General features: G+C 37.8%; 2 protein-coding genes across 2 annotated transcripts in view; both read left to right on the forward strand.

The window, feature by feature from the left end:
- The first annotated feature begins 26 nt into the window (after positions 1–26).
- On the forward strand, positions 27–17485 carry LOC100241208 (bifunctional riboflavin biosynthesis protein RIBA 1, chloroplastic). The gene is made up of 7 exons (XM_002266057.5): positions 27–279; positions 398–758; positions 840–1061; positions 1708–2030; positions 3208–3337; positions 16208–16504; positions 17009–17485. The coding sequence occupies exons 1-7, from the start codon at positions 230–232 to the stop codon at positions 17228–17230; spliced, it is 1605 nt and encodes a 534-aa protein (XP_002266093.2). The 5' UTR covers positions 27–229; the 3' UTR covers positions 17231–17485.
- Positions 17486–20792: 3307 nt separating this feature from the next.
- Positions 20793–26501, forward strand: part of LOC100254070 (ATP-dependent RNA helicase DEAH11, chloroplastic) — a 29694-nt gene continuing 23985 nt past the window's right edge. The window contains exon 1 of the mRNA XM_019221140.2: positions 20793–22027. Within this exon, the coding sequence (XP_019076685.2) occupies positions 21143–22027 (885 nt within the window). The 5' untranslated portion in view covers positions 20793–21142. The remainder of the gene's footprint in view (positions 22028–26501) is intronic.

The following is a 26501-nucleotide window of genomic DNA, read 5'->3' on the forward strand; positions in this document are numbered from 1 at the left end:
CTTAATCCCAAGGGCATTCCCCATGAGTTCTCCCACAAGTCCACAGCCACCTAAAGGGGCGGTCGCATAAACGAGAAAATGATGTGATCCGGTTCATCTAACGCCCTTCCCACCTCTCCTACTCCACGTAATCTCAACCCTTCATTCTGTACCCTACCGCTAGTTTGGCGATAGAGGCCTTTTGGCAACCTCATCCTTTTTTATTGTTGGCTGGGGTTCGGTTTAAGCCATGGCTTTGTTCAACCTCTCTTCCTCCTCAATTGCCCCTACTCGTTCACTGTAAGTTTATGGCTCTGTTTTTCTTGTTTCTTGCAACTTTTGTCCCACCAAAATATAAAGCTTTCGTGTTATAAATTTTTATGCAAATCATGCTTGGCTGATTTCTGGTTTTCTCCAGACGCTACAATGGTGTGAACCCATTTGCAGAGCATGGGTACCTATTATCAGGCTCTGTGTGGTCTTCTATCAATAGACAATCGTGCTTGAGTTTAAAGGCCAATGGTAGAGGGATAGCTGCATTGGTATCTGGAAATGATGGTCTCTTATCTTATTCTAGCAGCAGTGGAATGGTAGAAGAGGATGCTTTTTTCAATGAACAGGCAGACCAACCAGAAGGGACCTCTTTTGGGACCCTTGCCGCAGAGATAACTTCTACTACTAGTGAGTTTTTTTATAATAATGATGAATTAGACCTGGATTGTCCTACCGAGGGGTTTTCTTCAGTCGCTGAGGCCATTGAGGACATCCGCCAAGGCAAGGTCAGTTGTCTTTTTAATTTATTGATTGGTAGGGTTTCCAAATTTTGTCAATGTTTTTGTAATTGGGGATGATTTTTGCAGTTTGTAATTGTTGTGGATGATGAAGACAGAGAAAATGAGGGAGATTTAATAATGGCGGGATCATTGGTTACTCCTCATGCTATGGCCTTTATTGTCAAGCATGGGACCGGGATAGTGTGTGTGAGCATGAAAGGGGAAGACTTAGAGAGGCTGCAACTTCCTTTGATGGTGACTCAGAAGGAGAATGAAGAGAAACTTTGTACAGCTTTCACTGTGTCAGTGGTATGTATTGATATAGTTGAATGATAATTTTAGCCTCTGTTCCTTTCCTCTGATGTGCATGTAAGATAGACTTATAAACATTTCCTACTTTTTTCAAGGATTTGGTGCAAACTGTTTTAGCTATGGTGGAAAATCCATACTGAACTTGCAATAGGTATAAAATATAGGATTACTTGGCTTTATCTAATGAAATAAGTTTATTTCTCACCATTCAGAATATACAAACATGACCCAGTCATGATCCCACACACCATAGTCCGGAGTATATAACATGCTGTTGCATGTTTTCTTCTGCTTTTTCATAAGGAATCTTGTTTAACATGTCTGAGTCTAACAGACTGGATGAGTTAAACAGGAACAGGGGAAGGTTGAAAATGTTATATTAAATCTTTTAGAAGATTCCAGTGTATATAATCTAATTGAATGTCTTGGTTTCTGGAGCCTGGAGTTACAAGAGTTTGTGATGCTGGTCCTGATTTCTTGTTGGATTGGTGATTAGAAGACGAGCCCAAGGTTGTTGATTGTAATAGTAGTTTTTGGTTCTATTCAGAGAATTATTTGGACAATATTTGTTCATTGTCTGTTCGACTGTTTACTATAATCAAAATCTTCTCTCATTTTATATCAGTTGTATTGGATTTTCTAGGATGCAAAGCATGGGACGACAACTGGTGTTTCAGCTCATGATAGAGCAACAACAATATTAGCTCTTGCATCTAAAGATTCAAAACCCCAGGATTTCAATCGTCCAGGTCATATTTTTCCCCTCAAGTGCAGGGAGGGAGGGGTTTTAAAAAGAGCTGGGCATACTGAAGCTTCAGTTGATCTTGCTGTGTTGGCTGGGTTAGAGCCTGTTGCAGTTTTATGTGAAATTGTGGATGATGATGGCTCCATGGCCAGGTTGCCAAAGCTTCGCCAATTTGCAGAGGTGGAGAACTTGAAGATTATTTCAATCGCTGATTTAATCAGGTAACAATCATGCCAGTCCTTGCGTAGAGTACTAATTTCTAGTTATATCAAGTATGTGATGAGGACTTTTTTAGTGCCGAATTTTCAAGCAATTATTGTTGAATTCATCAATATTATTTTTAGGGAAAAAAATGCATATCGCATGGTCATTGAATGAAATCAGGGTGTCATTCTTGCCTACTTGTGGCATACCATTAAAGGAAAACTCATAAGTGTGTGTTCACGTATTTTTCTTACCTTTGTTAAGCCACTAATTTGATTCAAAAGCTTAAGTTGTTAGGTGATGGTAGGTTGAACATTTATATTAAACTCATTTAGACTATAGCCCTCTAATACTTTGCATGTGGGTTTGAAAAATAAGGGAAATAAATAAATAAACAATGAGGTATGAAATTATGACTTAAAAATTTAAGTTTTTATATAATGGTAGGCTAACATGTATATGAAGTAGGCTAATTTTAAGACATTATATAATTATAGACTAACATGTATATGAAGTAGGGCTAAAAACCTCTAACATCCTGCCTCACAGGCAGCTTCTTTTGGTTTGAATATGAGTTCAATAAATAAGTGATAAGTTAAATCTTATGATCTCTTGTAAAGCAAGGATTTGGTACCATTTTAAGTTACCAAGTTGACTTAAGCTTAAACAGTTAGGTAATGGGGGCCTACAATGTATATCAAGTTGATTTAGGTTGTAGCCTTCTAACAGCCTAGAGTTTTGATGGAGAACTAGTTCCAATTCCAAAAGCAGAAAATTCAAAAGCATTGTTAACATGCTCTGATTTTATGTAAATAAATTCTTATGTGATCATAAAGAATACTTGAATGATCATGTCATAAGGGTTGGAAGTTGATGTTTCCTCCGATGAGATTGAGAAAATCTGGGATGTGGAATTTAAGACGAATGAGTTAAGCCTCTCATGGTACAATTTGAATTCATTCTAGTAGCAAAATTCATGTTGTAAGAGAAAGTTATCCATATTAGTGTATGCTTCTTGCACTTCAAGAATCATCCACTCTAAAAACATATGAATGACATAAAAACAAATAATTAAGCTGCTTCCTATTGAATGTTCCTCCTATTAGAGGTAATTGCTTCCCTAGTTATTATATATTTTGAATTAACAAAAGAAGTACCTGTTCTAATAATTTTTACAAATTTATTAATTACCAGATATAGGAGGAAACGAGATAAATTAGTGGAGAAGGCTGCTGGTGCACCAATACCCACTATGTGGGGGCCATTTAAGGCCTACTGTTACAAATCAATGCTGGATGGGGTCGAGCATATTGCCATGGTTAAGGTGAGCAAGAGCAATTTTTTTTATGGGTAAACACAAAAGAGAATATATAAATTAGAAAAAGGAAGCTTGGAGGACAACCCAAGGCATACAGGAAGTATATAGTAGGCGTCATAAGGCTAAGAAGAGCAAAAAGAAGGGGATACAAAAAACCTCACCCGCCCTCACCTAGAACCCAACCAATCAAAAAAGTCGATTAAATGTAAAGCATCTATATACAACTTTGTCCAAGACCAAAAACTACACACAAAAGAATGCTTCAACCTATGAACTAAAAACTCTTCATTGTCGAACACTATCTAGGGTAATTAGAATACTTAATTGTTGAAACTGTCTTTTCTTTTCCTTTATTTCCTAACACTAATATGAGATAGACTTTTGCCATACCTTTCTATCAAGGGTAATTCCTATAATTGCAATGTCAACATGCTCCCCAATTTTAACTTATCAGGGTTGACTCTCCATGTTGTGTTGTGTTCTTGTAGCCCATGGTGGAAACCTTGTTCTTGTGAATGTTCGTGGTTATGCTGAATTTGCTTAACATTAGTGATTCAGCATCATAGGCAAAACAGATGCTTCTATTTCAAAATTCTCCTCATGTTTGACACAACCAAAAACATGCATTCTATATGCAATTTCAAACTGCAGCACCTATGGTGCAGTTAATTTTATCTCGAGTTCCTCTGTCAAACCAACTCTGTTTATGGCAATTAGCTAATTCTCATGTTAGTTTCCTTTCACATAGTCTTTATCGATTCCTAATAAACAATCCTCTTGTTACTGAACTATGAGAAAAAGAAAACAGCAAGTTGGCTTGGAGTTGAACCTATATTGAGAATGGAACTTTTTATTGTAACTATTGCTTGGTGATTTTTGACGGGTATACAATTATAGAGTCAAGTCCCCAAGTACAAAGACTATAGATTGTTGCACCTGACAAGAGTCAGATGTTGTTTTTCCTCGGGGTTTAAACAGTCATGGAGATTTAGAATGCGTTTGGTAGTGTTGCTATTCCAAGTGCTTTTGGTGAAAGTGTTTTTGGGAGAATCACTCATCAAGTGTCCAAAACGCACTACTTGGCTATGAATTTGGATGTTCTTCTTTTTTTAGATGGCTTTTAATCATAAATCTAGAGGAGGAAGAAGATGGTTTACTGTGGAGTCCAAAGCTTTTGAACTTGTGATTGATGAAGTTGGAGGCAAGCTGAGAGGATGCATTTGGGAGAGATGCAAAGGGATAACATCTTGGATCAGATTTGGGGATGCAAGTCTCAGCAGCTTGTTGGTTGGAGTTGAATCCTGCTGTAGAGATAGAGATGAAAGAAGTTGGTCCCTTGTTTGGGAGGAGGAGGGAAGGAAGTATAGAATGGAGCGTCGTTCAAATGAGGCGGGAAGATTTCTTCTCTGCTCTGTTCGCGATTTAGAGGCAAAAAGATTTTGCTTAATTTTTCCAGAAGGGAAGGGGTTATCTGGAGGGTGGAATATTTTGGCAGAGAAGCTGAGAGAGGTTGGGGTAGCTCCCTTTGGAGGATTAAAGGACCCTCTTTCACTTGAGGTGCTGAAGAAGGAAAATGAGCTTGAACCAAGGACCTTTGCGGATGTAGCAAAATCGAAAATGGGTAGACTTGGGGATAAGGTCTGGTTGGAGGTGGGAAGGAGGGTGAAGCCTGGTAGATTAGAGCAGCTGGGTGCTGCTTAGTGGGTAGATGGGAAAAGGTGGAGAACCATCCCCCTGAGTTGGAATATCTGAAAAACTAGGTTGGTCACACTTGGCTCCTCAAAGGCAAGTTGGACATAGCTGTAATGGGAGGTGGGCTAATGCTCTTTGAGTTTGAATTGGTTAGTGAGGCCGAGCGTGTTCTTGCTAGAGGGAAGAGAAAGGTTTTAGGCAGTGTGTTAGTGCTGGAAAGATGGCACCCGGAGGTGGGATGTTTTAGCAATGGAGCCTTTGCTAACGAGGCATGGGTGAGAGTGGTGGGTCTTCCCCTTCACTTATGGAACTGCGAGGTGTTTAAGTTGATAGGAGATGGTTGTGGTGGGTTCATTGCTGTGGACAACAAGACGGTTTCAATGGCAGAGTTGCAACGGGCTAGACTGTTGGTGAAGATGGTGGGTAGGGACACACCTTCTTCTGTCCAAATTGTGGATGAGTCGGGGTGCTTCTCAGTCCAGCTGTGGTGGGACTCCCCGCCTTGGTTCTCTCAGGTGGTGTCGGCGGGAAGTTGTCTCGGGAAAGGGGCTACAGTGGACAAAGCAGAAACAGGGAGTGGGTCACGTGCTGAGTGCAGAGGAGGCGTGTTGGTGAAGGATGGACAACCAAAGGAGCTGGCGGGAGTAGTTGAGCCGCCCTGTGGTAGCTCTTCAAAAGGGGCTACAGGCTTTCCATCTGAGTCGGCTGAAAGGGGGCCTGGTGCGGAGGTGACTGATGGAGAAGATAGCCTTGGGATTAGAAGCCAAGGTGCAGGGAAAATAGCCAGATTGGGAAGCCTTGAATTCGGGCCAGCAGCTTTTGAATTTGGGCCCAATTGGGAGGCCCAGTTTAGTAGCGGGCTTGGGAGGGCTAGTCTCAAGCCAGCCTCTGAGGGTGCCCAGAAGTATGGGCCGGATTGTGAGCCGAGGCCCATCACGATAAAAGGGTGGGTGATGGGCTGCGAGGATAGGCCTTTTTTCATCAAGGGCTCGATTGTGGGCTGCGAGGGCAGGGCTGGCATGGGTTTTGAGCCTGGGCTTGGGGGGATAAAAGGAGTTAGGGCTTTTCCTCATGCCGAGGTCGGGGAGATGGAAGTTAAGGCTATGAAGCAAGCTTCGTGTGTTCAAGATAAGGAGGATGGGGGGGTCGCTTGCTTTCTCGGAGGAGACTGGAGGGATTCAGAGTCTCTCTCGGTGAAAACGAGAACGCGAATGATTGAAGAAGCTCTGATAGCCGAGGCATCTAGGTACAAGTCCATTCCCGCTGTCTTTGGGGAGGATTGGGTCCTCTTCTCTTTTTCTCCTCTCTTTGGGTGTGATCGGGCTTTGGTGGTGGGGGGTGTTTTGGGAACGGAAGACATTGATAAAGGAGTTGGGTATCGGGCTCCGCTGCGCGCCGTGCTGACTGACAGCAGTCCATGGGTGACGGGTACAGAGGGGGAAAAGAATATGGGTAACAGGCCGCAGGAGAGTGAGGATCTAGAGGAAAGGGAGGACCCGGGCAGCAGTTGGGATGAAAGTAGCTTGGCTAAGTTCAGTAAGACTCTGGGATTCACAACAGAAGGTGTTGAAGGGGAAATTCTTAAATTACTTTTAAGGCTGAAAACCAGAAGGGATCAAGGCAAGAAGAAGGGAATTTTAGGAATGTCAAGGTTTGATCGGGAAGTGAAAAAACTGGAATGTTTGATTAATTATGATGGAGAGAGCAGAAAGAAAGGTTCGAATAGAAGAAATGAGGATAGAGCTTTATGTTTTTAAATGAAGATTAAAATTTTATCTTGGAATGTCCGGGGGTAAATGACAGAAATAAGAGGAGATTAATTAAGGCCTTAATTAGTTCCCTAAAAGTGGACTTGGTCTGCCTACAGGAGACTAAAATGTCAAAGATGTCTATAGGGGTGGTGAGAAGTCTTGGAGTGGGGAGATTTTTAGAATGGGGAGTCCTGAATGTGAGGGGTGCGGCTGGAGGGGTGTTGGTTTTTTGGGATAATAGAGTGTTGGAGCTGATAGGGATGGAGGTGGGTCTCTTCTCCATTTCCTGTCGGTTCAAGAATTGCGAAGATGGCTTTAGTTGGATTTTCTCAAGAGTGTATGGCCCTACCTTGAAAAGATATAGAGAACTGTTTTGGGAAGAGTTAGGGGCCATCTGTGGGCTTTGGAGTGATCCTTGGTGTATCGGCGGAGACTTCAATATGATCAGATTTCCGAATGAGAGTAGAAGAGGAGGGAGGTTGTCTTCTTCAATGAGAAGATTTTCGAAAGTGATTGATGACCTGGACTTGAGGGATCTCCCTCTTTAGGGGGGTCCATTCACCTGGAGCGGAGGGTTGAACAGTCAAGCTATGTCCAAGCTAGATCGTTTCTTGGTGTCGGAGGACTGGGAGGGCCACTTTAAGGGGGTAGTGCAGAGTACTCTTCCTAGGCCAGTGTCTGATCACTTTCCTATCCTATTGGATGGGGCAGGGGTTAGAAAAGGGTCTGTCCCTTTTCGGTTTGAAAACATGTGGCTAAAGGAGGAGGGTTTTAAGGACCTGTTGAAGGGGTGGTGGCAAAGTCTAAGATTCAATGCATCCTTTAGTTTCATCCTTGCAGAGAAGTTGAAGGCTTTGAAGGCTATCTTAAAGTCTTGGAACAAAGATGTTTTTGGGAAGGTGGGAGTTAATAAGAAATTGGCCTTGGACAAGGTGGATTTCTGGGATGATCAGGAGAAGCTGCGTCCATTATCAATGGAGGAACTGGAAGTTAGAAAGGAAGCAAAGGGGGAATTCGAAAAATGGGCTCTAATGGAGGAGGTTTCTTGGAGACAAAAATCAAGAGAAGTGTGGCTGAGGGAGGGTGATAGAAACACAAGCTTTTTTCATAAGATGGCTAATTCCCATAGAAGGAGAAACTGTCTGTCCAAGATTAAAATAGACGGAACCTGGTTAACTGAGGAGCAGGAGATTAAAGGGGGAGTGGTTGGAGCTTTTAAGGACCTTTTGACTGATCCGGGGGGTTGGCACCCATCTATGGAAGGTTTGGACTTTAATAGGATTGGAGATGAGGAAGCAGCTAGACTGGAGGAGGTATTTTCAGAGGATGAGGTCTTCTTGGCTCTCTCAGATCTGAACAGGGACAAGGCTCCGGGTCCAGATGGTTTCCCCCTTAGTTTTTGGCAATTTTGTTTGATCTTGTCAAAGAAGAGGTTATGGGTTTTTTGAAAGAATTTCACGAGCATGACAGATTTGTTAGAAGCCTGAATTCAACCTTTTTGGTCCTAATCCCAAAAAAAGCAGGTGCCGAGAACCTTAGAGACTTCAGACCGATCAGTTTGGTGGGAGGATTGTATAAACTGTTGGCAAAAGTGTTAGCTAACAGACTTAAGAAGGTAATGGGCAAAGTGGTGTCTTTAGCTCAAAACGCCTTTGTTGAAGGAAGACAGATTCTTGATGCTGCCCTTATTGCCAATGAGGCAATAGATTCCTTGTTGAAACGAAACGAGAGTGAGGTGTTATGTAAATTGGACCGAGAGAAAGCATACGATCACATAAACTGGAATTTTTTGTTGTTTGTAATGCAAAGCATGGGTTTTGGGGAGAAGTGGACCAGGTGGATCTCCTGGTGCATCTCTACAGCATCGTTTTCAGTCTTGGTCAATGGCACTCTAGAAGGCTACTTCAACAGTTCAAGGAGGCTGCGTCAGAGGGACCCCCTTTCCCCCTATCTTTTTGTGATAGGAATGGAGGCTCTTAGTAGGCTCATCCTTAGAGCAGTGGGGAGAGGGTTCCTTTCAGGCTGTAGAGTAAATGGAAGGGGTGGGGATGGGGCCTTGGTCTCTCGTTTGTTGTTTGCCGACGACACCTTAGTGTTTTGTGAAGCTTCCGAAGATCAGATGGTTTACTTAAGCTGGTTGTTGATGTGGTTTGAGGCCATATCAGGTTTGAGAATCAATTTGGACAAAAGCGAAATTTTGCCGGTTGGAAGAGTGGAGAATTTGGAGGCTTTGGCTCTCGAGGCTGGATGCAAAGTGGGAAGGCTGCCTTCTTCTTACTTGGGGATCCCTTTGGGGGCAAACCACAAGTCTGTGGCCGTTTGGGATGGGGTGGAAGAGAGATTTCGGAAAAGGCTTGCCTTGTGGAAAAGACAATTTATATCCAAAGGAGGGAGAATCACTCTAATTCGTAGTACATTGTCAAGTATGCCCATATACTTGATGTCTTTACTTCGAATGCCAAGAGTGGTTAGTTTAAGGTTGGAAAAAATTCAAAGGGATTTCTTATGGGGAGGGGGAGTTTTGGAGAGGAAGCCTCACCTAGTTAATTGGGATACCGTTTGTTTGGACAAAAGGAAGGGTGGCTTGGGAGTTAGACGTCTATCTACTCTCAATAGGGCCCTACTTTGCAAATGGAACTGGCGCTTTGCGAATGAAAGGGAAAATCTTTGGAGGCATGTCATTAGTAGGAAGTTCAGGGAGGAAGAAGGGGGTTGGGTTACTAGAGAAGTTAAGGAGAGTTATGGAGTAGGATTTTGGAAGGAAATAAGGAAGGAAGGTGCCCTTATGCAAAATAAAGTCGTTTTTTCAGTGGGGAACGGTAGAAGAGTGAAATTTTGGAAAGATAATGGGTGTGGGAACCTCGCCCTCTGTAATTCTTTTCCCTCCTTGTATGCTTTTGCTTCCTCTAAAGAGGCTTGGGTAGTGGAGTTTTGGGATCCTTCGGGAGAGGAAGGGGTTTGGAGTCCTAGATTCTCTAGGCCCTTCAATGATTGGGAGGTGGAGGAGGTGGAGAGGCTACTTTTGACAATCCGGGGAGTAAGGCTTATTCCTCTTGTGGAAGATAGAATGCTGTGGAAAGAGACTTCGAATGGGATTTTCTCAGTTAAATCCCTTTATAATGATCTAGCTTCAAGAAGAGTTGACTTATGGTATGATCTGGAGCCCTAGTGAGCCTACCAAAGTGAGCTTTTTCGCTTGGGAGGCTTCTTGGGGTAAGGTGCTTAGTCTGGATCAGCTTAAAAAGAGGGGTCGGGTTCTTGCTAATAGATGTTTCCTTTGCTGTGAGGAAGAGGAGTCCATTGATCATATTCTTATGCATTGCACCAGGCCAAGAGTTTTATGGGAATTATTGTTTGCCCTTTTTTGAGTTACTTGGGTCCTCCCTTTTTCGGTTAGAGGTACCCTTATTGGATGGCGGGGCTTTAACTTGGGCAAGAAGCGTAGAAAGGTGTGGAAGGCTGCCCTTTTGTGCCTTTTTTGGGTAGTTTGGAAGGAAAGAAATAGGATTGCCTTTGATAATGAGGATTTTTCGATTCATAGGTTGAAAAATTCTTTTGTTTGTAATCTTTGGTTGTGGACTAAGTCGGTTGTAAATGAAGGTCCTCTTCCTTTACTTAGTTTTTTTATTGGCTAGGCGCTAGATGAGGGATGGTTTTGTATCTTCTCTTCTTTTGTTTGTGCCTTAAGGTGCCTCTTGTATACCCCCTGTATGCTTTTGGGTCAACCTCAAGGTGCCCTTTTCTAATATATTTCTGCATTTGCCTATCAAAAAAAAAGTGTCCAAAACGCACTTAAAGATATTTTTTCAACTTTTTAAAAATGTTTTCTAAATTTTGCTAAACGTCTAAGTTTTCTTCAAAAATCATTTTTTTAAACTAGAAGTGCTTTCTTAAAGCACCACCAAATGGACTTTTAGTGAGCTAAATCCAATGTGTCCAAGAAGAAGTTCATAAATGAGTGAGTTGTCAACAATAGAAATGTATGAGAGTAATAACAGTGTCAATGCTTGGATTAATTGAGGTTCCCCCTCACCTACTCATGGCAAGGTGATGGTGTGTGGCCCATAATCATTGATAGATGCCGGCACACTCTTATCTTTTATCTCCTTCCTTCCTTGGCCAACTCCTATTTGTTTCCTACGCACCAACCTAACTCATGCTATGAAGTGACTCCGTACCCCAATTCTCATTCAAGCATTAACTCCCAATTTAAGGCTTTTCCAAGCAACTAGCAAGTTGTAATGGCAGTGAGGACATGCTTACTTCATCATCTCAGCAAGCTCAGGCTTGGCTCTAAGAGTGAGCAAGTCAAATCAGGTTCTTCAGGTGCAGAGGTTCCCTTTGTGCTAAAAGCAATAATGGAATAACCTCAACCTCCTCTCATCTTGACTTGTAAATTTAGCTGCTCACAGTGGCATCAAAATGAAAAAAAAAATGTTTTTGTGAAGAAAAAGAAAGCTTGATTCCAATTGAAAAAGGAACTTAACTACTTCAAAAAAAAAAATAAAAAAATAAAATAAAATTATCCTCTCATGGAGGTTAAGTTTTTTCTTAACTACTGAACTACTTTCTCGACTTGTTATTCTCTTTTCCCTCACACTCGCTATTTATAGAATTTTTGACAGCTAATGCAACAATAGGATAAGATAAGATCAGGGAGAAAGGAAAGGTTCGAGGGTCTTGTCATCCAAGGTAGCTTTCCTAGGTATCTTGGTTGGCAATCCATATCTTGTGTGGTGCTCGTTGGTGATTGGGTGCAGGTCCTTCCAATTGCCTTAGTGAAACTGCTTTTTGAGCATGCATGAGCTGCTTGGTTGGTGGAGGTGACAAGAGGGAAATGTGGCAGGTCTTCTTCTCACCAAGTGGGACAAGAGGAATGCCTTATGAAGTTGAGTTGGTGCATGTGCAAGGGGAGCAAGTGAACCCCACACCCACCTACCCCCCCACCCCCCTGCAGGAAAGTGTCATGCAGCCTAGTTGGTGTAAAACTGCCTGGGTAGCAAAGTAAGTGGTAGCCAGGGGGTTGCGAAGCTGTGTGCAAGCCTGGTTTGCGAAGTTGACCCACTGCCATGAGTAGTGAAGTTGCTTGGGTAGTGCAGTTGGCTGCTGGCCACTTTGCAGGGGGGGCTTGCAAAGTAAGTGAGACAAAATGGTTTGAAAGTTAAGTGATTCCTGATTTTGCTTTTTCTCCTGCATGGTTTTCATTCCTTTTTCTTGCAAAATATGTATAAACTCATCAATCTACCTTAAAACGGTATTAAGTGAGAAAATTGATCAAATGGAACAATGTAAGGCCTATGAATTATGCAATTCATAGTAATAAGAGGATAAATCATGCATTTTTTAATGCTAATCAACTATACAATCAGTTTATTGGACAGAAATATGGATGTGGTTAGCATGATTATTGCTGTTTGTTGATGATAGTTTATGCACATAATATCTTATATACAGTGCTGATTTTTTTAATAGATTATCCACATAATCCATATAGGTTCAATAATGAAGAATTTAAGAAAACCTCACAAGGTTCACAAATGCAAACTCCTAAACCCACATGCAATGCTTCCCTGAAGTTTGAACTTCAACCTCCCAAAATAGAGATAGAAAATGATGCCCTTCACTTGCAAAGTTTTTCAATACAATAATCTTTTCATATATCTATAGAGACTTTTAAAGTGAAAGTATCATGGGATTTGTGGGGATCTTTCTCCCATTAGAAAATTCAAGAAATGTGGTTATTCTTAATAGCATACATTCACATTTTAGATTTTTTTTTTAATAGGTCAATTTTTGTCCCCATTGGGACTTGAACCTGGAAACTCCTACCAACCCTCCCCAACTCCTTTACCACTTGAGTTAGGCCTTAAGGGCACATTCACTTTTTTTTTTACAGGTAAAGAGAAAACGTATATTAAAAAGAGAAACGCCGAAAACGCCCCAAAGTACAAAGAGAGTATACAAAGGACGCCAAAAGTGCAACCAAAAAAAGAAAGAGGGACTAACAAAAAAAAGCACCTTTCAATGTGACCCTATTCAATCCACAAAATCTACAATAGAGAAAAGGCCTAGAGCTATAAATAATTTGGACCACCCCCAAAGATTACAAAAAAAAACAAGTTTAATTCCTTGATCAAAAAGTTCTTTGTTATCAAACGCCTTACTATTCCTTTCCATTCAAACCGTAAAAAAAAAAAACACAAAAGAGCTGCACATTCACTTTTTAGAATTCGCGATTTGTTAATTAATATACTGACAACATTATTAGCTTTCTGATCAAGATACATATAACCTCTAATATGATATATTTAACTTCCTTTTCATGTCGCATGAATCCTGTAAGAAATAGCTTCTTGTTTAAGTTTCATGAATCCTAGAATGCTAACATATGAACCAGTATTGAAAGCTGTGAAATTTTTTTGTCTAGATTAATTTATTTGTAAAATAGGATTCATGAATTAACATAAAGAGCCACCAATAGGGTAATTAAATTCCTATGTTAGGATTAACTCTTAATTATTAAACTAATCATGTTAATTCATTCTTAACTTTGCAAGTGCAATCTTGTCCATCAACTGATATTCCATATAAGTTGACATGGTTGAAATGCCCATAGCACTTATAATACCCTCGGCTTATATGTATATAGATTAATGAAGCATATTTTCGAATTGTACTGGTTGGATCCCTTGCCGACACCCTTCTTCCCTGAGCTAACCTTAAAGTCTGATTTACAAAAGACACAAATTATAATGTTCTGTTATACAACAGGAGTGATGGATCCTTCATTAGATGTTTAACAACCCTCATGATAATTAATATGTTTCAACATATTTATATATAGACTTTAACTATGCATCATCAGTTGACAATTTCAAAATCACATTAACTATATATGAGACTTAGTAACACCCTCAAGATTTTAAGACCTTTCTATAAATTTTGAATAAAACACCATATTTTTTCATTGGCAATAGTAAGTCCAAGAGATTTATGGTAAATGTTGTTCAATAATTTTTCATCTTACAAAAACCTAGAATTTTTCCTAAAAATCTTCTACTCTAGTGGTTGAGACACGCTAATTTATCACATTAGTTATACCACATGTGATAACCAATTATAAAGTATGTTGTTTGGTTCACACTCATTGGTTGTGAATATAGTTTTAGGTAACAAGGAATATAAAACAATCATAACTCCTTGTAAATTGTTTATTACCATTTACATGATTTCTATACAATGTAAACAATGAATAACATATGTCATCTTAACATGATATTAATCATACCCATAATTTGGAAGTGATAATAGAACTCATTTTATAAATAATATGACTTATTGGCTTTATAAGGCAATCATTTCCATCAGGTAAGTTTATCATTGTTACGACGGCGAAACTTTGATGCGAACATCGTTAATCAAAAGCACAAAGATAAAATAATCAACACAACGGTACCCGAGGTTTTAATGTGGTTCGACCAACCATTATGTCCACGGATGAGAGAGAATTATTTCAGTACACAATAGAGAACATTACAGAGGACATAACCAGATATAATTATTGGGTTCGCAAAACATCCCATGTTTCCCCACTCTTCATATCCCTACCCTACCATGAGTCTTCTCGCTCCACCGGGTACCTCCCGTTTTTCCTCACATCTCTATCCACCTTAGTCTTTACAAGCCTATCTCCATCTCATAACTTTTTCCCCTCATGACCTAGAACATTTATAGGGATATTTCCAACAACCTTCCTTATTCTATAAGGAAGTCTAATATTACAATAATATATCAACCTAAAAATATTCTATACAATATTCTTTACAAAAAAAGGAATTTATACTAATTAGGAATTTGGGACACTTCCTAACAATCATGTTGTAATGGAGGTCTATAGTGGAGGTCTTACGCTAGATGAAATATTACCTTAATCATATAGATGAGGTGTTGTTTTCTTTTCCTTCTCTTTTTCCTGTTATACGAACTGGTAATAGTGGTTTTGGTGCCAGATGGAGAATGTAGAGCATGTCTACCTCTTTTACTGATAGGATTTTTTGCAAGTTTAAGTGCATTAATTCTAGGATATCCTATTTGGCATTTCCTCTTCCATATACTGTGGTGTATGCATGTTGGAATGTTGTCCTCAAAAAGAGAACTTGCAATGTTTTTAGTTGTGGACAGATGGTAGAGAGGTGTCATGTATACGGTTTCTAATTAAACCACGATTTTTCTTGATGCCACTATTGAAGAGGTTGCTAACCTGAAATCAATTTTAAGGTGTTCAACCATTGGGGTAGCTTTTGGTTTTGGGTGAAGTTGAGGAAAAACTCAGCTGAAATGGTGATTGGCTGGAGAGACTCCCTATCTCCCACCCTGGGCTCTTTCTTTGGGTTTATTGATATGTAAAAGCATTTAGCAATTGGTGTTGTGATTCCATAATAAAGAATATACCAAGTTGGAACAAGTCATGTCTATTCATCAGATTGGTGGAAAAGCTTCATCTAGTGTCTCAGTCTATTTCATTTCTCATTTTCTAAAATGCCTGTTTCCATAATCCATGTTCAAGGAAATTTATTAAATGTTTAAGGAACGGGCAATGTGCCTAGAAGAAATTTTCTGAGAATGGAATTCTCCCGGGCCTTGCAAAGAAGTTATGTTCTAGTCAATATCTCTATGGGGTAAAGAAAGTCCAAAAACAATTAAAAAAATTCGTCTATTAATTCTATTAACTCTATTAACACTCCATCTTGTATATTCATTGTGAAAAGTTAAAAAAGATCCTTGGTGTTTCTGTTTCAAATCAATTTTTCCTATAACACATATCTGAAACGTGATACTGTGTGGATTGTTGTTGACTGCTTAAATGTGTTGATGAAACTTTGTTGAATATGGATGCATCAGATGAAACTTTGTATAGACTATGATAATGGTGATAATGATCCTAGATTATCTCATACACTAGTATGCACATCCCTAACTGATTTGCTGGTGCTTTGGGAGATGACGAGACTCTGTATACCATTGGGCTGGAAGTATGTTTGCTTGTTGGGAGGTGACGCAATTTGATGTAACCTAAAAATGTTTGTTGAAGAACTTCAAGAATCTTAGAGGAACTTCTTTGAAGATGTCCAAGATTTTGTACACCTAGCTTCTTCCCTTTTTATGGTTATTCTCTAAAGATAATTTCTTTTTGTTGATTTTTTGTTCATGTGATCTTCGTATCTTTATTGAATGTTTATCAGAATTGCATATCTTTCCTTAGCCAAATCATCACAACATCACATCTTTCTTTATATCATGCATTTTGTTTATGTTATCAATCAGGGTAAAATTACTGCTACCACTGAATATGGGTCGTTGATGACTAAAATAAAGCAAACTTGAGTTTTTAATTAATGTTTCTCCTAGCATAACAGGGTTTTTAAATATACAGGGTAAGATAGGGAATGGACAAGATATTCTTGTGAGGGTACATTCTGAGTGCCTCACTGGTGACATATTTGGGTCAGGCAGATGTGACTGTGGAAACCAGCTAGCACTTGCAATGCAGCAAATCGAAGCTGAGGGTAGAGGTGTCTTGGTGTATCTCCGTGGACATGAGGGAAGGGGAATTGGTTTGGGACACAAGCTCCGTGCTTACAACCTACAGGATGATGGACGTGACACAGTCGAAGCCAATGAGGAGCTGGGATTGCCCGTTGATTCTCGGGAGTATGGCATAGGAGCACAGGTACTGTTTTGTGAATTATGTACTTGATTTCTAGTCACAAAAATCATTTTCAGATCGTGGATCAAGCTACGCTGGTCTTGTCTATGTATCTTAAGTCACCTAGCTAACCATGCTGAGGACATGAATCCATCCTTACGTCACCATAGAATTGACACCATTCCTTGGTTATTCCCACCAGAATTTTGTCCTGTCCATGTCTAATTTTATTTTAACTATGACTCATAGTATAGTAGATATCTATCCATTATAAAATTAATTACTATAGAGTTTAATTGTTTGCTGTAACTTGCGAAAGCGTCAGTTCAGAACAAATAGCTCATGGAGTTAATTTTAAATTTTGATAGGAGTTCCTTTCCTTACATTTCATATTCTTTTGGCAGTTAGTAGCTTTCAATTTCCACCAACACCGTGTCTTTTAAACAATTATGGGAGCTGTTCTGATTCTGATGTATTTCTTAGATGGTTAAATGTGTGATTTTTATTTTATAATTTTTATTGTGGCAGATACTTCGAGATCTCGGTGTTCATACAATGAAGCTGATGACAAACAACCCTGCAAAATACCATGGACTTAAAGGATATGGTTTGGCCATTGTAGGCAGGGTTCCATTGTTGGCACCCATAACCATGGAGAATAGAAGGTATTTGGAGACTAAACGTGAAAAAATGGGGCATATCGGTCTGGACATCGCTGGCCATGTTAATGGGAGTTATCAACAAAAATAGTAAATCAAAGCATCGAGAGCCTATCTGGTGGTGTACACGACACATGAGCCAGTCTGAGTTGAGAAATTTGCCAGTCATCGGCAGATGGATGCCATTGTTCTCTTCCAAGTGAAGCATTATGTTGTAAAATTTGTTGCATTGGAATTCTAGGTCTTTCTGATGCCATTTTTAAAATATAAATCAGATGTTCAGCTTAATGGTATATTCTTTTTTTTCTATGCCAAATAAGTATTAATATTAAATTAAATTAAATTATTTTTAGAGGGTTCATTTTTTTTTATTATTATTAGAAAAAGAAGAGGAAGGATTTTTGTATTTCTATGCAGTTCGATTTTGGCTTAAGAAATGCCCAGCCATGGTGGTTGGAACCCATCTCTACTAAACCCTAAGTAGATCCTTATCCGCAGCATCCTTTGAACAAAACCGTACAATATGAGTTGCTTCTTCTTTTCCTTTTCATTTTTGCAGTCTTAACTTTAAGAGTTGATTGGTTGCTTTTTCTTTTTTTGCTTTCACGAACTCCCATTGACAAGATGACTAAAAATATTTAAGTGATAAATTAATAATAGCTTGAATGCTACGCTGAATTGAAAGGTAATTAGAAAGTCAAATTTGAGATAGAAAAAGGCAAAAAAAAAAAGGAAAGGCATTGTGATAAATCCTGTCCAAACCACTCAAGTTACAACGTCCAGGCACGCATAAAGCAAATTTGATTGGTGCTTTGTGTATTGAATTTAATAATATCCGCAAAAAAAGAGGATGTGGTTGGCTCCCAAATCCCAATCAGGGTCTCAACATTGGCAATGTCATTTGGTATTCTCGTACGGATGGGTAAAATCCGGCAGTCCAAAATAATCCCTTTGTTGAAAAAACATATAAGAATAGTATTCATCTCGAAATATTTATCAATCTAATTTTTTATATTCACGGAAGCATTCATATAGATTTTTTTTTTAAGTGTAAAAAACCACTATTGATGATTATGGTTTTAAAAGTTTCAAAAATATTCTTAAAATCATAGTTAATAACTGTGGTTTCAAAATTATTTATTGTGATTTTAATATTATTTTTAAAATATTTTTTATCATAATAAATATAATTTTTTTTTTGTCATAATAACCATAAAACCATAGTCTATGATGATGGTTTTATAGTTTTTTAAAACCACACTTAGAGAATGACTCATATAATCATAATTAAAAAAAAAAAAGAGATTTTAGAACTTTGCTATTTTATTTTTAATTTTAGTATAAATTATGGATGTACCAAAATTTCTTAATGGTGTACCAAAATTCCTTAAAGTTCGTTTCTTACAAATTTTCTTAAATAAATATTTTATTTAACATAAATATATAAATTTTTATGGGAATGCATGTAGGCTAAATTCTTTTCTCAAATTTTCAAGGAAAATGTGAAAATAAATAAATATATATATATATATATATATATATATATATATATATATATATATATATATATATATATATAATTTAAAAACGGTTTATAACAAAAAAATTTATTAAAGATAATTTGTAAAAAAAAAAAAATTTAAATTAACAATGGAAAATTGTAAGAAATTTTTCCCACTTCTAAATGAACTTTTTTACAATGAAAAAATTTTAAAACAATTTGTGCCTATGATTTTAAAGAAAATTGTAAAATCACTGTTGTGATTTTTATAATATTTTTAAAATCACAATTACTAATTGTGGATTTATGATTATTATGATAAAAAATATATTTTTTTATGGTTATTATGATAAATAATATTTTAAAAATAATATTAAAATTATAATATTATTAAAACAAACGTTGATTAAAAAAATTTTTGATGCTATTAATCGTAGTTTTAAGGAAAATTGTAAAATCACAGTTTGTGACGATGATTTTAAATATTGAAACTCTTAAAATCACAGTCACCAATTATGGTTTTTTACACTTAAAAAAAAAAAATCTATATAGATGTTTACGTGAATACAAAATATTAGTTTGACAAATATTTTAAAATAGTATTCTTATCATTTTTTTTCAACAAATGGAATATTTTGGACTTAAACTCAAATCCGGCGGAGTCCAATCCACTGGCGGTGCAGTCATGCGCTTCAAAGATGACAATCAACGTGAACCTCGTGACTCTTCCAGATTCTTTCTTCTCCAGAGAGGCTTCATTTCTGTGTACGATAGGCCCAACCTATGCCAACGACATTCTGCATTTCTGCCACGTGGACACAAAGATTGATGCCAAAATCATGGAGATCATAACGGTCACTTAATAGTATATAAAAGCAGAGTTATCTTTAAGCTGCTATTCTATATCACATAAAATTTCCAAAATTTTACTTTCTGAAATTACGTAACTAATTTAAGGGGAAATTAAAGATTCGATTTGGGCCGCTAAATCGAAATCATGGGAAATTCTATACTTTATTAATTTGGTTTTCTAGGTAATCTAATCAAAATCAAAATCTCTCTTCTGTCTTTAGTCACTACTGGATTATTGAAATATTAAAATAATTTTGATACTTGTTTAGAATATGAATTGATTTTCACTTTATAAATATATTTTTATTTTATAAATATAAATCAAAATATCAAATCGTTAGTACATTAAACTATGCAGTTTAAAGTTTACGATTTGACTGTATTAAAAAAATTTGAAAAATGCTAATATAATTTACATAAAGTTCATAGGGAACCAAAAGTTTTTTAAATTAAACAACAATGTTTTAAAAACTTTTACCGGCATTTAAGCCCCCATAGTAGAGTTTTAATTTTTCTTAATTGGATTATTTTTGTAGTTGTAATCGTATTAATCTTATAATTGTAATTTTTATTTATTTTATTTGAGTTTATTAACTACTAGTATTCTATAAATACTCGGTGTTCATCTTTGTCTTTTCTAGATTGAGAAGGAGATTTGCATCCCTTCATGTGCAAACTTAAAGTTGGACTTAACATCTTTAAGGTAAATTTATGTACACTACTTTTATAAACATATTTAGTGAACCGAATAAGTTTAATTACTATATTATATATGTGGGTGATGACTCATGGCTGATGATACCCATATAGTCTAGTCCCACAATTATTTTACTTTTATATAGAATGAGGTGTGAAGGACACAAAAAGGCCATGTCACTATACCATATCATGTGCCCTCTTATTTAACCCAAAAAGAAAAGAGTAAAACCAGCATGGTGAACGATTTGTTCTTTTTCTGTCCTGAACGAGGAATCGGGGGCCACTCCTTTCAGGAGGAGAAAAACAGAGTCAAGCATCACTGTGACTAAAGTGGCTTGGCTTCCAAGCTATTCAAAAAAAAAAAAGATAAACTTAAGGCTAGACTGCCTGCTCTGCCTTATTATTAAAGCAATAAAATTTAATTGGATTTATTTGAAAATTAAAATTAGGTCTTTTAATTTCCATTTTATCAATCGAGATATATGATCAGAGTATGCAATCTTTTGAGATACAGTGCGATACTGTAAATTTATGAGTAATGTAATTCGGGTGAGACCCAGCGCAGTAACTGGATCGACTTTTGGAACGAGCTTGGACCGATTTCTTAGCCCTAGAGCCCTAGACTCCATAGTCGTTAATCGTACGAGTAGGGGCGTAAAGCTAGAGGCTAAAGCAACCGCACCGACCTGACCTTCAAGTTTTAACCTTCCGTACCTTTTAACCTTCCTTATTAATCCAGAGCCTTTCAGGGTGAGTTTTGGAAACTTGTCCGACACTTAGTTTAAATGCGCGGGTGCACATAAAACCGAGTCACAAGCACGAAGCGAAGCCTTTAATCTTCAAGTCTTTAACTTCGTCATCATCCAACTCCGTTCTGCTCGCTCTGTAACTTCTTTGATCCTCTCTCGGGTCATTTCTAGGGTTTTTCTTATCTGCGTTCCTCTCTATGCCATGAGGAGGGGAGTTGGTCCGGCTACTTATCGGCGCCATGGACCGCCGGCGAACCCACGGAGAGCCTTCTCCCCGGGGAATATACGGTCGGTACGGCCGCAGTTCGAAGAAAGAGGTGATGAGTTCCCATCGAATTGTAGGCAGAATCTGCGTCCAGAAGTTGCGCCTCCGTTCCATCCAAGTCCTCCGAACTTCATCATCGAGCTTCGGCCTGGGCTTGGGGGTTTTAAGAAGATCGACGTAGATGAATTACTCGCCACATGTAAATTGATGCCTGAGAAGGTTACCGTTCTATCATCAGGTCCTATTGCAGCAACCTTGTTTTTCCGTCAATGGGTGGATACGCTTGAAACAATGGTATATTTGTGGGAATTACGTCTGGAAGGCAAACATCTTTTCACTCCGAAGTTGATACGGAACATTATTATGCCATCTGATGAAGACGAGCTTCGGAGTCGGCTCCAAACCACATTCGGGAATCATATTAGGGCAATTCTTGAAGGCGAAGAAGTCAAGAAGTGGCAGAACGAGCTGCAGCATCTCTCTGATGAGATTGCAAAAGTTCAGGGCCTGCTTAGGAAGCCTAATAAAATCGCTGCTCATGAAAAGCTTACCAGTGAGAAGAAAGGGTTGCTTTGTGATAGGGATTTGATTTCAAAGAGGTTGAAGGAATTCAAATCTTCTATGAGTTGCATACTCAATTATCTTGAAGGGAAGCATTCTCAGCAATGCTATGACGAGGAGATTGAGGTGTTTAGGTTTAATGGTGATTTTGATTGGAGTAGAATTTATCACTTGATTAGAAGAGAATGTCGCAGGCTTAAGGATGGTTTGCCACTGTATGCCTTCCGGCGGGAGATTCTTCATCAAATTCACACCCAACAGGTATTTTATTTTATTACCTAAAAAAAAAAAAAACAGGTATTTTATTTTATTTTATTAATTATTTATTTTTATGAAAAATTATATATGCTTTTCTCTTCAATCATAGGAACTAGCAAATTGGTGATCAAGGTCATGTTCAGAAATAATTTTTAGAAAAACTATTAGATAGTAAATTTTTGTCAGTTGGTATGCAAGGTAAGATGACCTATTAAGCTTAGCATTAGATTATTTTGATTAACCGATACTAGAAATAAAAGTATGTACTTGGGTTTGTTGAAATTAAAATAGGGTAATTGCTTATTTATTGGTTTTGGGGGATGGGCTTCGCGGTAATGATGCTTTGATCAATGAGGGTAGTAGCGTTAGGTCAATGGGGAGGGTTTGTGGGAGGTTCTAGGTTCAAGTCCCAATGGGGACAAAAATTTACCTAAAAAAAAAAGGTGCAAAAGTCTCTTATGGCTGAGGCACAAGCCGCAACACTAGGCATGCATTTGAGTCAAGTGAAACTGATGCATATCAATTTTATATAATGTGATCTAATCTAATGAGTAAGAAAAATTTAAGATTCCAAACATTTAAAAGAAGCATTAAACACAAAAGTAATAAAATTAAATGAATTTCAATATACAATTAGAAATTTCAAGAGTAAAAGTGCTTAAAAAGGAAATCCTATCAAAAAAAAAAAAAGTGCTTAAAAAGGAAAAATAAAGTAAACGAGGCGTGCCTCTTCAACAAGGCGCATGTCTTGGCAAGCAAGGCAATATAACTAGGTGGTGGTTGATTAGCGCTTCTTTTTAATATATTTTTTTTCTTTATCTATAAAAGAAAACCTAGGGAGTGGTTGTGCCTTGGGCCCTAGTGTGCTTTAAGAGCGCCTTTTAAAACCATGTAACTGTATCATGATGAACTTTTTAGATTACGTATCTTCAATAACCAAGGATTCCAATTATCTAATCAGTAGGTATTGTTGACAACTCTTGGTGACAACCATTTCAAGTTTAAAGAAAGGGGCTTCTATGAGACTATGTCTATATTTGTATCCATATCAATAAAATGAAGCCTTTTAAGGGATTGATATTATTAATGTAAAATGAGGCCTAGGAATTCACAATCTTGTGGCCCTAAACAAAGCCTTGCTCTGGAAGTGGAGTTGGAGACTTGTAGAAGAAAGGGAACCCATTTGGAAACAAATAATCATCGGGAAGTTCGAAATAGAGGATGGGGGGTGGTGTTCAAGAGGAGTAAGAGAAGCTTATGATGTGGGGGTGTGGAAAGCTATAAAAAATGAATAAGAGGACATAAGATGTAGATCCCGCTTTATGGTAGGGAATGAGAGAAGGGTTAAATTTTGGAAAGACTTGTGGTGTGAGGACCTAACCTTGAAAGAAGCTTTTCCTAACTTATTTCGTTTGGCAATTAATAAAGATGGTTGGGTGTCAAAAGTATGGGAGGAGGGCCGGGATTTGAGTAGCTGGAGTCCTCACTTTTCAAGACATCTTAATGATTGGAAGATGGGAGAAGGGGAGTCTTTGTTTCGAAAACTACAACCCTTGGTTGTGAGGAGAAGTGGAAGATATTATGAGTTGAAGAGACAGTAAGAATGACAAATTTTTAGTTAGGTCCCTTTATCGTTTCTATACGAGGACTTCTAGAGACCCTTTCCCATGGAGTTTGGATGTCTGGGGCTCTAGTAAGGGTGAGTTTTTTTGCTTGAGAGGCATCTTAGAGCTGAATTTTTGACTATCGACCAGCTGAAAAAGAGGGGTTGGAATATCCTAAATAGGTGCTACTTGTGCAAAGAAGAAGAGGAAATTACTGATCACCTACTCCTGTTTTGTGACAAGGTTAGGATGTTGTGAAATTTGATTTTCTCCCTTTTCGATGTGCAGTGGGTTATGCATTCTTTAGTTAGAAGGAATTTGTTAAGATGACATGGTTCTTTTGTGGATAAAAAAGGGAGAAGGCATGGAGGGTTTCCCCCTTATGTTTAATGTAGACTTTATGGAAGGAAAGTAATGGAAGAGCTTTCAATGATGTCGAGTGGTCCAACCAAACAATTAAATCTCCTTTCTTGTATACTTTTGTGAATTGGGGTAGGGTGTATATAGAGGATCATACTTTATCTATAATTGATTTTATAGATTGGTTGTTTGTCAAGTAAGAGGAAGACCTTTTTTTGGTCTACTTACTATTTTGGTTTTTTTGGACGTTGTTTGTATATTTCTTGTGTACTATTTTCACTAGGCGCTTCTAATGCAATCCCTTTATTTACCTATCATTTTTTTTTTCATTTGTTCATCTTGTTCTACCTCCATGGAAAGTAGTATTGTTATGTCCTTGATTGTTGCGTCTTGAAAATAGATAGTAAAGCCGCCGGTGTACTTAGGGAGCGCCCCCTTTTTTGGCGTGTTCTAATATGATTTCGTCTCTTGGTTTATCAAAAAAAGAAAATAGATAGTAAAGCTTATGCTGCATAGGACCTTTTGTTTTTATAATGCTTCTTTTTGTGGTATTATTTGACCTTTTTGACCATTTTTTTTTCTTTTTTCCATTTTCATGATTTAGAAGAAGGATTGTACAAGTCCATTTAATGGTTGTAGAAGGATGTAGTGGTTTTGGCAACGTCTTTGTATAATGGAGAATAAGATTTTCAAGGTGTGTTATGGCTAATAGTTCTTTCAAGAGAGTTTCAATTGAGTTGCCAGGCCTTACTTTCCATTATTGGTCTAAGGATTGGTGGTCTTTGATTTGGAGAAAACTAAGGGAGGATTCTTGAGGTTGACTAGTGCAATAAAATTCAGATATTTGTTAGAGATCAGGGATAAGGTATCCAATGGATGATAATTTCTAAGTGTAGTTGATGTTTTAGATGGAGCCTGGAGATTTACAGTTTTTTAACATAAAGTAAGATGGATGGTTACTATCCAAGTGAACTCGCATAGTTGTAGAAAAGGCTTATGAAAGAAGTGCTTCTTTGGAGGCTTCCAAAAGCAATTTTTGGGATGATGCTTATTGTGATTTGTTGTCTGAATCTCAAAAGAGCCTTAGTATTTGTTTGAAGATTCATAGGCCACAAGGTTCTACTTTTGTTTTGCCTTTTCCCTCACTAGTTTGTTGAGGGCTTGAAAGTCAAGGTTTGGAGGGTGACTAGTTATAGGAATTATGACACAACATGGATGAGTTCTTCTTGATGGGAATGAAGGAATTGAAGCCAAAAGCCAATAACCAAGTAATCTAAGCATGGCCTTCTAAAACCATCCTTCTTGTAGTTCGCCATCTAATGGAGCTTTTGATTTAAAGTTAAGACTTTTTCAATTTTACTTCCAAAACCTTGTACCTACATTTTCTTTTCATTCTAATCCTACCATTTTCTTATGTTCCTTCTTAGTCCATTGAGGTTTCTAGCGTATTATGTAATTGTATTGATGGTCTAAAGTTTATAATGGTAAAGTCTATAGAATCTATTGTGCCCTTTTGCAGGATTTATGAGAATGAGTCCTTTGAGGTCTACCTAAGAAAGGAAAGAGAGGAAAAGAAGGAATATTTTTATGATTTAGGTTTTTCAAAGTCATAATTTGTAATTAGTTGGTTATTTGAGTCTTGTTTTGAATTTGTAAAGTTTTTCTTTTTCTTTTCCCTTTTATTGCAAGTTTCTTCTTAAAGGAAGTTTTTGTATTTCAAGCTTTTTATTTTCTAAAGCATGTTCTTGATTTACGAAACTACCTAAAGGGTAAGTGAATGGGTAGTCCAATTTTTATGGTCCAAATCCAATTTTCCAATTCTTTAATTTTGAAATTTATTAATCTCAATTATAGATGAATTCAAGAATATGAGAATATAAAGAAATCAATAATCCATAAGATAAGCATGATATATGTGGGAACCACTAACAGAAAACTTCGTAGGCATAAAATCATCTGTGTAGTGAATTGTAAATCAAATTTGCTAACTTTAAAAAGAGTGTACGTAGTTCTACCCAACTCTCACCCACACCTCCCCCACTAGATTTTCACTCTTCAAACAGCTAACCTCTGAGCTTCACCTAGCCAATTCCAGAAGCTTATTCTAGGACCTTTTTGGTCCCTTGTCAACAACCGAAGCCAAATCAAATTACTCTTTGAATTCAAAGAAACACAGAAGGCCCCCCAATAGAGACTCTCTCACACTTTTCTTAGTAACCCAACTTCATTCAATCCACTTCTTTAGTTAAGGAAGCCACGGGTCTAAGTTAGAAACCTTCCCTCACTTTCCCACTGAACAATACTCTAAACAAGTCACCCTTTCTTGCACCCTCTGTGCCTTTAACTGAACCTACACCTCTTCTATTGAGACCTTTTAAGGTTTCAAAATCGCCTCAGCAAAAGACCCTTTGTAATAGCAAACCACTTTACTCCTTTCCAAAGAGGTTTGCTTGTTAAAGACCGCCTTTGGCCCTCTGACTGAACTAAAGGAGCCACCCACAATAGATGGAGCT

Source organism: Vitis vinifera, chromosome 7 (genome assembly GCF_030704535.1).
Source record: "Vitis vinifera cultivar Pinot Noir 40024 chromosome 7, ASM3070453v1".
NCBI classification, from domain to species: Eukaryota; Viridiplantae; Streptophyta; class Magnoliopsida; order Vitales; family Vitaceae; genus Vitis; species Vitis vinifera.

Bases quoted from the DNA above. Each gene is read 5' to 3' on its own strand.
- LOC100241208 (XM_002266057.5), top strand. From the start codon at position 230: ATGGCTTTGTTCAACCTCTCTTCCTCCTCAATTGCCCCTACTCGTTCA. The intron at 1,062-1,707 runs GTATGTATTGAT...TGGATTTTCTAG, and splicing joins CAGCTTTCACTGTGTCAGTG to GATGCAAAGCATGGGACGAC. The intron at 16,505-17,008 runs GTACTGTTTTGT...TTATTGTGGCAG, and splicing joins AGTATGGCATAGGAGCACAG to ATACTTCGAGATCTCGGTGT.